We start from the raw sequence: 12,711 nt of genomic DNA, 5'->3' as shown, positions 1-12,711 counted from the left end.
ACTCCCAAAGTCATTCAGCATCAATCTGCTGCTTTTTATTATTATTATTATTTTTTAAAACAAAATTGTCTGCGTTCAGGGTTTATAACAGGGAACCACAGGACCTTTAAGTATTAATGAGAATACATGAGAATAATAATGAAAATAAATGCAATGAAGGAATGAATGTTAAAAAAACATAAAATAGAAAATATAAATAATATATAAAATAACAAAAAATAGTATAACAGAATAATGAAGTAAATATTAGTGCTGTCAATCGATTAAAAAACATTAACTAATTAATCTCACCATTTTTAAAAAATTAATCGCGATTAATCACATTTAAAATACTGAAACTTGTAATTTTGCCTATTTAAATGTAAAATTAATGTAAACGCAAGACAAAAAATATTTAAATTCAAAATATAATTGTTTAATAGAATTTGTGTTTAACTTGTAACACAGATTTCTTCATGTAAACAACAAACCCACAATAAACCATTGTGCAGAAATGGCACAAAACGCCTGCAGATTCTGTCTGTCCCTGATTATAAATGTAGATGTGTTTTATTCCGTCAGCTGCTGGAGAGCTCGTCTGAACTGACGTCAGTGCAGGAGCAGCGGGATCAGTATCTGGCTCATCTGCAGCAGTACAGCGCTGGATATCAGCAGCTGCTGGCGGAGCGAGAGCATCTGCAGAAGCAGTTCCTGCAGCAGACGCAGCTGATGGACCGGCTGCAGCACGACGAGGTGCAGGGCAAAGTGCAGCTGGAGCAGAGCCACATGCAGCTGCAGGAGGTGCAGGTACACCAACCCATACTGCACTAGCTACACTGTGAAAATATCTGTTAATGAACCGCTTCCTTATTTTCTGACTCAAGTGTTCATGTCTGGTGGTGAATTGCATTATTGGATGTTGATCTCTGCTCCGTCAACTTTTTGAAGTAGAAAAGTCTACTCTAAAGTCTTACAAAGTGACTTTCATTGACATTTTAGTTGTCTGAAATAATTTATAAGAAGTAATAACTAGAGAAATAAGTCTGTAAAGTAACAAGAAAGTATGCCGCAGTTTATTATATATAATAATATAGGAATATATTATATTCAATATATACAATATAGCACTGCACACTATTAAACAGGGTTTCCGCGGGGCCTTAGAAATTCTGAAAGTTTAATATTTAAAAATCTAAATTTTAGGCCTTAAATAGTCTTAAGTTCGCTGTTCTAGGTCTAAAAGGGCCATGAAAGCCCCCGTTTCAGCAGGATGTTTTCACACCTCTAGTTTGGAAAAAGTCTGGAAAGTGGGTGTGTCTAGCTCTGATTGGGTGGGAGTGTCGGGGGAGGGAAAATGGGCAGGGTTTGAATAAAAATGGGAGTTGCTATTTGTGCACGCGCTGCTGACTGAGGAAAAACAAACACACACACACACAGGCAGGGGAGAAAGACAGTGTGTTTAATGACGGTGAAATGTTTGATACCGCACGTCGTATAAGAGAAAAAAGCCTCTGCATTTCTCTGTAACTCAGATGCACTCGGGAGGTCAGAAAGCCGTGTGTGTGTGTAGACTATCCTGTCACAAAATGCGGCGAAAATTCAACACAACGGTCGGCAAAAGTTTGCTTAGTGTTCTCGTGTTTACACACAGAGAGCAGCATTTACAGCGGACCTTTCAATAGTGTAGTGATATTAACGTGCTGTAAACTGAGTAACTTAGAAATCATTTTGACTAAGGTCTGTCTTTAAACACTGAACGAGTACTGCTGACCATACCAACTATAACTAGAAACTAGTCAGACAGTAATGTGTGAATTGTTGTGTAGGGAAAAAAAAGTCAGTATTTTTAGTAAGTTTTTTGCATTTATTCTTGCCATATTAAAAAACATAATTGTAGAGCAACCCATTTTCTCCTGTCATTGATATTTAACTTTAATAGTGTAGCGAGGCAGAGGGAAAACACATACACAAAGGTGTTGTGTTACAAACAGGTCCCCGGAGGGTGATTTATTTACAGTGTGTACAAGTGAAACAAGATGGATACGGTGCTCTTCTAGGGGTAGGTGCTCTGGTGCTCCGTGGAGAAGGTGAGGTTGAGTGAGAGTTCTGGTGTTGGATCGGTCAGCTGCTGGAGTCTGCTGTGTAAAAGTGACAGAGAGACACAAGTGTTAGCGCAGGGAGTCATGTAGAGAAATGAAGCTCGTCTTCTTTGTGTGCGGAGTTTGCTTATATGTGCTGCCTCTGATGAGCTCCAGCTGTGACTGGTCCGGGTTGATTTGGTGCCAGCTGTGGTGCATTCTGGACCAGGGCGACGTGGCATCGGTATACTCTCTACAATAGGTAGAACTGTTCGAGATATGAACAAAAGCGAGTTCTGCATCAAAGTTTGGATCTTGAATGGTTCTAAAACTTTGTAATAATAATTTTAATAAATTATAAAAATAATAAAAAATTATTAGCTTTAAAATCTTAAACAATGTTAATGATATGAAGTAGTTTTGGAAACTTACCACTTCTCTGTTTATCTATCTGACTTTACGGTGGGTTTCTTTTGATCGCCCCCTGTCTTTTAAAGAACATCACAACGGCGAACCCGTCAAGTATAAAAGCTTCGTCTGTTTTGTGAGGTGCGCAATGTGGCGCCAGACGAAAGTATAAATCAGCCTTAAGATGTTTTTTTTTCTTTAGTTCAATTGTGCATCTAACCTGTCTTTACTGTTCAATTTAAATCATTTTATTTATCACAAATTTTGTGATTTGTGCTTTTTCGCTGGCGTGTTTTTGATATTGTGATATACGTCTTAAATTTAATCCTTAATGGTCTTAAAAAGGTGTTAAAGTCTTAAATTTGACATTATGAAATCTGCAGAAACCCTGACTAAAGGTGGAGAAACATCACTTTTTCACATTTTTCAAGATTAAAAGATTTTGGAAGAAAGATCAAGTACCCATAATGCAATTCAGAAGCAGAAATAAAGGAAAAAAAACAAAACATGAATCATTAAACTTGGAAAATTGCTAATTTACGGATATTTGTTTACAGCATATGTGTCCATCCATCTATTTTAATGAATTTTAGATTATCGCATAAAAAATGCTTGATGAAAATGCCAAGATGCACATAATTAGATTTTTTATGCACACAACTCAATAGGATACAATTTATATTTAAAATAAACAATGCTCAAACTACGATTGAACCTCATTTAGTGAACAGATTCCTTTATATGCACTAAAGTTGCCATGTAATGTTGTTATAAGTGATCTTGTGACTATATAAAAATGTGTGATTGGAGCTTTCCAGTGTTGCAGATCTGAAATGTTCTGCTGATGTTAAAAGGCCTCAGCTCTCCGTCAGTCCGTCATCACAGTGCTTCAGTATTATTCTTCTATTATTATTCCCTCCAGAACTGTCTTGAGTGTCTGTCTGCTCTCTCATCTCACGCCTCCAAAAGCCACCGCGTTCATTGCGTTTCGTTTTTGTGAAATTTTAGTTCTTATTCAGACTCCTAAGTGCACTTGCTCTTTATGCTTTAAGACCATGTGTTTAGATCGCTAAAATAAAGGCCATTAGACTTTAAGATGCTATAAATCACGCTGTAAATCATTGCTTCCCCCTGCAGGAGAAGCTGAGCCGTCTGGTCCGAGACAACGAGGAGCTGAAAACGGAGGTGCAGGAGCTGCTGAACGGATCCATCATGAACACATCACACCGAGATGAAGGTGAGACTGCAGATTTACCCTGATTTTACACTCTCTTACCTTGATTTTTACACTCTTTTCCCCCATTGAACATAATATATTTTATCTTAAGACACATTTTGTAACAGTAAACATGTCAGACTAAATAATTAAGATAAATGATTGACTTCTGCTGTCTTCATTAGCTTCAGAAACACAGATTTCTGTACATCTTGAACAGGCGTCTTTGGAGATCTTACTGTTCTGTGAAAATAAAGTAAAGTCACAGGACTGTTCAGCTCTACAGCATGCTGGATGATGGTTTATTGGAGATTTGTCTTACAGATGTTTACTGAATCATGGGCTGACCAGCAGCTCTTGACGTAGAGTGATTTAGCTTTTCTGCTGGAGAGCTGAAAATGCCCTAGGAATGATATAACAAAATTTTTGTTGCCGTTTAAAGACCTCAACGACGACAAATCTTGGTAAACCTTAAAACTGGTTATCGTCCCATGCCTATTTTGCACTGATTTTCACCCTGCTGATGTGTTCAGGTGATGGGCTGGAGAGTCAGACACTCCCTGAGAGCTTCCAGAAATCACAGATTGCCATACCTGAAGACTTCGAGAGCAGAGAAGAGATGGTGAGTTCATTAACTCGAGCAAAACAACAGTGACTGAATTGTGTAACATTTGGTCGATTTGGCAGCCAATTGATTTATAGTCACTTTCTGTGAGTTCGGAAAAGAAGAAAGAGCAGAAGAGAGAGAATACACCTCTAAAAAATGACTAATTTTCTGCTAATATATCTGCATTTACAGAATAAATAAAATACAGTGTGAATTATAATCATTAAAAAACTCAAATACATTTGTTGATAGATTATCAAACTTGTAGTCATGTCTAGTGAACTTGTTTTATAAATTTGTGTACCACTTGTTTTTATTTTTGTAATTATATATGCTACAAGCCAAGCATTATGATACATGCATGGGGGGGGGCTGTTATTTCAGTTTAATCCATTTTTATTGTATCTGTCCTAAGCAAATAAAACATTAATTATTAATACTATTATAGTTATAAATGGCAGTGTTTTAATCAGTCATTAAATAATAATAATAATAATTATTATTATTATTATTATTATTGTTATTATTATTGTTGTTATTGTTATTATTTTTTATTATTATTGTAATTATTATTATTATTATTATTATTGGTATTAATATTATAATTATTGATATTATTATAATTAATAATTATTATTATTATCATTATTATTGGTATTATTATTATTAATTATTATTATTATTATTATTATCATTATTATTGGTATTAATATTATTATTATTGGTGTTATTGGTATTATTATTATTGGTGTTATTGGTTTTATTATTATTATTATTATTAATTATTATTATTATAATTATTATTATTATTATTGGTGTTATTGGTATTATTATTATTATTATTAATTATTATTATTATTATTATTGGTATTAATATTATTATTATTGGTGTTATTGGTATTATTATTATTAATTATTATTATTATTATTATTGGTATTAATATTATTATTATTGGTGTTATTGGTATTATTATTATTATTATTATTATTGGTGTTATTGGTATTATTATTATTATTATTATTAATTATTATTATTATTATTATTATTATTATTGTTATTATTATTATTATTATTGGTGTTATTGGTATTATTATTATTATTATTATTATTATTATTATTATTATTATTGGTGTTATTGGTATTATTATTATTATTATTGGTATTAATATTATTATTATTGGTGTTATTGGTATTATTATTATTGGTGTTATTGGTTTTATTATTATTATTATTATTAATTATTATTATTATAATTATTATTATTATTATTGGTGTTATTGGTATTATTATTATTATTATTAATTATTATTATTATTATTATTGGTATTAATATTATTATTATTGGTGTTATTGGTATTATTATTATTAATTATTATTATTATTATTATTGGTATTAATATTATTATTATTGGTGTTATTGGTATTATTATTATTATTATTATTATTGGTGTTATTGGTATTATTATTATTATTATTATTAATTATTATTATTATTATTATTATTATTATTGTTATTATTATTATTATTATTATTGGTGTTATTGGTATTATTATTATTATTATTATTATTATTATTATTATTATTATTATTGGTGTTATTGGTATTATTATTATTATTATTATTATTATTATTGGTATCATTATTATTATTATCATCACTTGTAATTATTATCACTTGTAGTTTTTATTTTTGTAATTTCTGCTACATGCATTATGGTAAATGCATGGATGTCTGTTAGTTCAGTTTAATGTATTTGTGTTGTATTATTCCCAAACAAATTAAACATTAATTAATATTAATTACCTTCCATATTTAGTGTGGCTTAGTTAATGCTTTTATAGTTAAAAATAGCAGTGTTTTTAGCATTCATTAAATAATAATAATAATAATTATTAATATTTATTCAATATAATATAATGGATTTATTTTAAGTCATATAATATATCATTTAATAATAAAGGTTTCAAAGGAAAAAGACATAATTGACCTCTAAAAGGACTTCTCTCCTGCTGATACCATTAAATCTGTTTGAGTGGTTTTATTCATTAAGGAATAATTGATTGTGGGCATCATTTTCCAATGATTTATCGGTCCGCTTTGCATTATTGCTCTCCTTCTCTGGTCTCCAGCACTGCTGTATATCCACTGTTGAGATGTTGTATGTTGAGAGTGTATTAGTCAGGTGTGTGTCCTCCTCAAGCATCTCCTGTGTGTAGCACTAGTGTCCTCCACATCTCCACTAAAACTTTCTGTTTTGTTCTGATGTATAACTCTAATCATTCAGCGGAGTGATATGGAGCTGTAAAAACCTGCTGGAACTACTTTAGCTGTGCTTTTATCTGACAATAACTAGAATGCTCATCAGCAGTTATTAGGTAAACTCTTCCTCCTCTTTCTCTGATGGCTGCAGAAGGAGTTTATCCACTCTGTGTTGTCGCGTGTGGAGGCGGAGCGAGATGAAATGAGCCGCCGGTTGGAGGAGGAGAGGAGAATTCATCAGGACACCCGGCAGCAGCTGATGGCCATGAGCCACGATCACCATCATCATCATCATCACGAACCTCACAGCACGTGTGCAGAGACAGGTGCATATTCAACCACGTTTCATTCCAGTTTATCCACACATGTCCTGGAATGACAATAGCGCTCAACTTGCTGCTAAATTATTATTATTACTCAACTATACTTTGCATTTTTCTGGAGAATCTGCAACGGAGCAAAGAAAAAGTGTTGGTAAACAAGTTCAGTAAACCTCTCCACCTGTCAAATGTCGCGAGTTTAGTTGTTTTAGTGAATGCATTTCAATTAATGTTAATGAACTGTTTGACCTTTGTTGCAACAGTAGTAGTAAATCGGTTACAAAAACTTCTCTACATGTCAAATGTTGCAGCTGTTTTAGTAAATGCATGGATTTATTAGCTGATTTCCCTGTGCAGACGGCTCCGAGGGCGTCCCGGTGGAGGTGCACGAGGCTCTGCGAGTGGCCATGGAGAAGCTGCAGGAGAGATTCACTAAACTGATGCAGGAGAAAGCAGATCTGAAGGAGCGTCTGGAGGAGCTGGAGCACCGCTGCATTCAGCTCTCCGGAGAAACTGACACTATCGGTGAGACGCTGATGCACATCACAACTGCAGGACATAACATGAGTGCTGCTTTAGAGATCTTGCACTTTTTAATATCATTATTATTATTATAATGATAATGCATTTTTATTTGAATAGCACTTTACTTGCATAAAATGCCACTCAAAGTGCTTCGCAAGCAGAAGCAAATATGGAATATTAGATATTGAAAACAATGTCAGGGTTAGATACTCGAATAGGGAAACGGATATAAGCAAATACAGAAAGCAAAATAAACACAAAACGAATACTAAAAACAAATATAACCATATACACTTACCGGCCACTTTATTAGGCACACCTTACTTGTAGCAGGTTGGATCCCTTTTGCCTTCAGATCTGCCTCAATCCTTCATGGCAGAGATTCAACAAGCTACTGGAAATATTCCTCAGAGATTTTGCTCCATATTGTCATGATAGCATCACACAGTTGCTGCAGATTTGTCGGCTGCACATCCATGATGCCAATCTCCCGTTCCACCACATCCCAAAGCTGCTCTATTGGATTGAGCTCTGGTGACTGTGGAGGCCATTTGAGTACAGTGAACTCATTGTCATGTTCAAGAAACCAGTCTGAGATAGTTCATGCTTTATAAACTGCAGCAGATCGTCTTGACCATGTCTGCATCCCTAAATGTTGCTGCCATGTGATTGGCTGATAAGAAATTTGCATTAACAAGCAGTCGGAGAGGTGTACCTAATAAAGTGGCTGGTGATTGAATAAGCACCTCTATATAATGTAAACGTCTGTACATATACGTATATATTTTGCAAGATACTGCTATTCAGCTTAAAGTGTAATTTAAAGGCTTAACTAGGTTAATTATGCAAGGCATTGGATTGTTCTGTAGACAGTCTAATCAAAATGTGGCATTTCTTGACTTAATTTGCTAATTAGTCATTGTTATTTAAACATATAGTATTATAAATGTTTAGTGTTGAAGTTTTTACATTTTTGAAATGTTATATATTTTTTATTCCATCCATACTAAAGGAAATACTTCCTCCAGAAACTGCAAAAATATTATATGAAGCACTGTCAATAGTTTCCTTACTTTGTTAAAGATCACTTGGGAAATATTTTTAAAAGAAGAAAATTGTGAATTTTGCGTTCGACTGCGTATATAAGTGCACACATGTACATAGAATACAAAAATATACAAAACTAAAATATTTACATACATGCTTATATTTAAATATAATTTATTTTGTATATACAGTGTGTGTGTGTGTGCGTGCGTGCGTGCGTGTGTGCGTGCGTGCGTGTGTGCGTGCGTGCGTGTGTGCGTGCGTGCATATATACATATATATATATATATATATATATATATATATATATATATATATATATATTATATATATATATATATATATATATATATATATATATATATATTTATATATATATATATATATATATATATATATATATATATATATATATATTTATATATATATATATATATATATATATATATATATATATATATATATATATATATATATTATATATATATATATATATATATATATATATATATATATATATATATATATATATATATATATATATATATATATATATATATATGTGTGTGTGTGTGTGTGTGTGTGTGTGTGTGTGTGTGTGTGTGTGTGTACGTGCGTGTATATATGTATGTGTGTGTGTATGTCATGCATGGCTTACAAAAATAAAGATATTATATTATTTTCAATGTAAAGACATTTAAGTCTATACACAGTTGAAGTCAGAATTATGAGCTCTCCTGAATTATTAGCCCCACTGTTTTTTTTTTCCAATTTCTGTTTAACGGAGAGCAGATTTCTTTAACACATTTTTAATCATAATAGTTTTAATAACTCATCTCTGATAACTGATTTATTTTCTCTGTATTTTTGCCATGATGACAGCAGATACTATTACACTAGATATTCTATAAGACACTTCTATACAGCTTACAGTGAAATGTAAAGGCTTCACTAGGGTTATTAGGGTAAAGTTAGGGTAATTATGCAAGTCATTGTATAACAGTGGTTTGTTCTGGAGACAATCCAAAACTAATATTGCTTAAAGGGGTTAATAATACTGACCTTAAAATGGTTTTAAAACAGTTAAAAACTGCTTTTATTCTAGCCGAACTAAAACAAATAAGACTTTCTCCAGAAGAACAAATATTATCAGACATACTGTGTACATTTCCTGAATCTGTTCAACATCATTTGGGAAGAATTTGAAAAAGAAAAACAAATTTAATGGCCGTTTAATAATTTCGACTTCAACTGTACATGCATGTGTGTGTGTGTTTATGAAACAATCAATATGCATAGAAGACACTCACACACATCAGGCGGATGCAAACATTTGCGAGCAGTCATTTGTTTATCGAATGTGCTTCTGTTTGTGGTGTAGGTGAATACATCGCGCTGTATCAGAACCAGAGAGCCATCATGAAGCAAAAGCACGTTGAAAAGGAGCAGTACATTAACATGCTGGCCAAAGACAAGGAGGAGATGAAGGTATGAAGAGATGATCAAATTACTCTCTAAATACTGTTCTTAAATCTAACCAAGAGGACTTGGATTGCTGCAGTTTTTTTAACAGACACAAGGGGGAGACATATGCCAAACACAGAAGCACTCTTTAGATCAGGGGTCACCAAGCCTGTTCCTTAAGAGCTACCTTCCTGCACATTTCAGTTGCAACCCTGACCAAACACACCTGTTTGTAATTATCAAGTGCTGCTTTAGGTACTATTAATTGGTTCAGGTGTGTTTGATCAGGGTTGGGACTGAATTCTACAGGCAGGTAGCTCTCCAGGAACAGGGTTGGTGACCCCTGCTTTAGATTCATCACATTTTTCACAACACATTTTAAGAACATTGTGCACAATGTGTGTTACAAACACATTTCCTCAAGTACTTGTGCTTTCACTTGAGTATAAAGCCATTCCTGAGACTATAAGTTTATGTTGAATTTAATAAGTTTCTGTATGGGCTCCAAAATAGTCCTAATTGCTATTATTTCGTAGCAGTAGTTTATTTATATAGCACATTTTTTTTACAACACAGCATTGCCCAAAGTGCTGCACACAAGCAATACTTATTAAAATAGGAAATCACACAGCACATAAGCCCTTAATATACTGTCAGGACATCAGTGCATATTGCTTATTTACTCGTTATTTAGGGTTATTCTTATTGAAACAAGCCCATGCTATGAAATTTCGTACATTAGTATATGTAAATGACATTAAAGTACCAGCCAGATTTCATAGTCGTGCAGCCCTATATGAGGAGTGTTGGTGTTGTAGGAATGGGTTTAACCACAGCGGTTCGAACTGTAGTTCTGCTGAGCGACTAGAAAGTGATCAGCATGATGGTAAAAACTGTACATTTCTAGTCAAATCATTCTTCTGCAATCTCATACCAAAAATGTAAATAAGTGCAGTGTTAATTGCTGTAAATGTGGGAGAGCGCTGATATTATGTGTTTGTATTGTATTGCAATATGGAACAATTAAATGTTGATGTTAAATTAATTCACAAATACTTGAAAATGAGATGATTTAATGACTATAACTTGCTGTGGTTAAAACTGAATTAATTACAAAATGAGTGTATAAAATGATCAAACATGAAATGATAAAACATGTGATATAAATTGTACCCAGCTTAAATATAAAATTAAGTGACCAGAGGTAGAAGGAGAGACACAGAGGGAGAGAGAGGGACAAACAGAGCAGGCCCAGAAGTTAGCCTGACTGCAGTAGAGTCAGAGAGGATAGACTCAGGGGTCACCAACATGGTGCCCGTGGGCACCAGGTAGCCAGCCAGGTTCACATGAGTTGCCCGCTGGCCTGTTCTAAAAATAGCTCACCATAGCACCACATATGAGTAAGCTGCATCTAATATTTTTATAGGTATTCTTTTTAAATCACACTTGCATTGGTGTAAATTTGAAAATTACTTAAGTTATATATATTAAAAAAAACTTTAAAAACACTTTCAGACAAATGAAGTGTTGCATATTGATATTTATCTAACTTGTTAAATCGTTGACAACTACTGTGAGAAATCATTAGCATGATCAGTGTCTTCACATAGATGAATATTATTAATTATTAATAATAACATATCATTAAAAGTAAATTAAGAAAATGTGTTGTTTAATTACTGGTAGCCCTTCACACTAATCAGTACCCAAGAAGTAGCTCTCAGTTTCCAAAAGGTTGGTGACCCCTGCTCCAGAGGATGAGAGGAGCAGATCAGGAAAAGACAGGCCAGAGCAGAGTTTTACACCTGTTTTGTATCTTTCTTGACCATGTGACTAAAGCCCAAACTGACCAATCAACATGTGACCACATCATAAAACCCCCAAAGTCCACACACCAGGACTGATCTTATCAGTATCTGCCTTTGGAGTCAGTATGGACCTTCTAGAGTCAAAAAGACATGTTTTGTCATATAAACAAATGCATATGCAGGGCTCGAAATTAACCTTTTTGCTTGGTAGCACCGGGGCTCCTAACTAAAAATGTAGACGCATCAGCCAAAATTTAGTTGCACCCACTAATTATAAGCACCGTTACTACAAGTTTTATACAAACATATTTATTGCATTTGAAATTAACTATAATCAAACTAACTAGGAAAAAAAAAAAAAAAAAAAATATATATATATATATATATATATATAGTAGTAGCTCTCTCTGTCATCCCAAGCAAGAAGGCACTGGCTGAGTGATTGACAGCTGATATTAACCAATCATTCGCATTCAGTGCTTGAGCAGTGGTGGGCCAATAAGAAGAGCGCGAAGGCGGGGCAAGCATTACGGACTTGGCTTTGTTTACTGCAGCAAGTTGACATGACAACTGTTGTAAACCATTTCTGAGCGCTGCGTTTCCCGTTTCAAGTGCAGACAAAGAGCTTAGAGATGCATTCTGCTTGAAAGTCTGCCGAATCTGCGCATGTGCTGAACATTTTGCAGTAAAAACTAGTCGCACAAATATATTTTGAGGTCGCATAGATAAAATTTCGGGCGCATATGCGACCAAATTTCGAGCCCTGCTATGATAATTCAGCCTCTTACAGTGTGTGTTCTGTCGTGTGTGTTGTGTTTAGACGAAGCTGGCGGAGCTGCAGGATCTGGTGATGCGTCTGGTGGGCGAGCGTAACGAGTGGTACAGCAGATATATGAGCGCTGTGGGAAACCCGGATCTGCTGAACTCTAATGCGGAGCAGATCCATCCTGCAGAGAGACGCATGGAGATCAGCGGTGTGGACGCTCCAGGTACAGCAG

General features: G+C 33.9%; 2 protein-coding genes across 20 annotated transcripts in view; one reads left to right on the top strand and one right to left on the bottom strand.

Annotated features, from left to right (window-relative positions):
- Positions 1–12,711, bottom strand: part of dnm1a (dynamin 1a) — a 582,590-nt gene that overhangs the window by 417,887 nt on the left and 151,992 nt on the right. The window lies entirely within an intron of this gene.
- Positions 1–12,711, top strand: part of golga2 (golgin A2) — a 58,011-nt gene that overhangs the window by 41,579 nt on the left and 3,721 nt on the right. For all 18 annotated transcript variants that reach the window (XR_015490423.1, XR_015490418.1, XR_015490421.1 and 15 more), the window contains 7 exon segments: positions 562–786; positions 3,603–3,702; positions 4,215–4,303; positions 6,701–6,875; positions 7,227–7,394; positions 9,823–9,929; positions 12,534–12,702. Coding sequence is in view for 10 of the 18 variants with exons in the window: in XM_087252500.1 (XP_087108626.1) it covers positions 562–786; positions 3,603–3,702; positions 4,215–4,303; positions 6,701–6,875; positions 7,227–7,394; positions 9,823–9,929; positions 12,534–12,702 (1,033 nt within the window). In the remaining 8 variants the exon portion in view is untranslated.

Source organism: Danio rerio, chromosome 5, assembly GCF_052040795.2.
Source record: "Danio rerio strain M-AB ecotype USA chromosome 5, GRCz13ab, whole genome shotgun sequence".
Lineage (NCBI taxonomy): Eukaryota > Metazoa > Chordata > Actinopteri > Cypriniformes > Danionidae > Danio > Danio rerio.
This window is presented reverse-complemented; position numbering and strand designations above follow the sequence as displayed.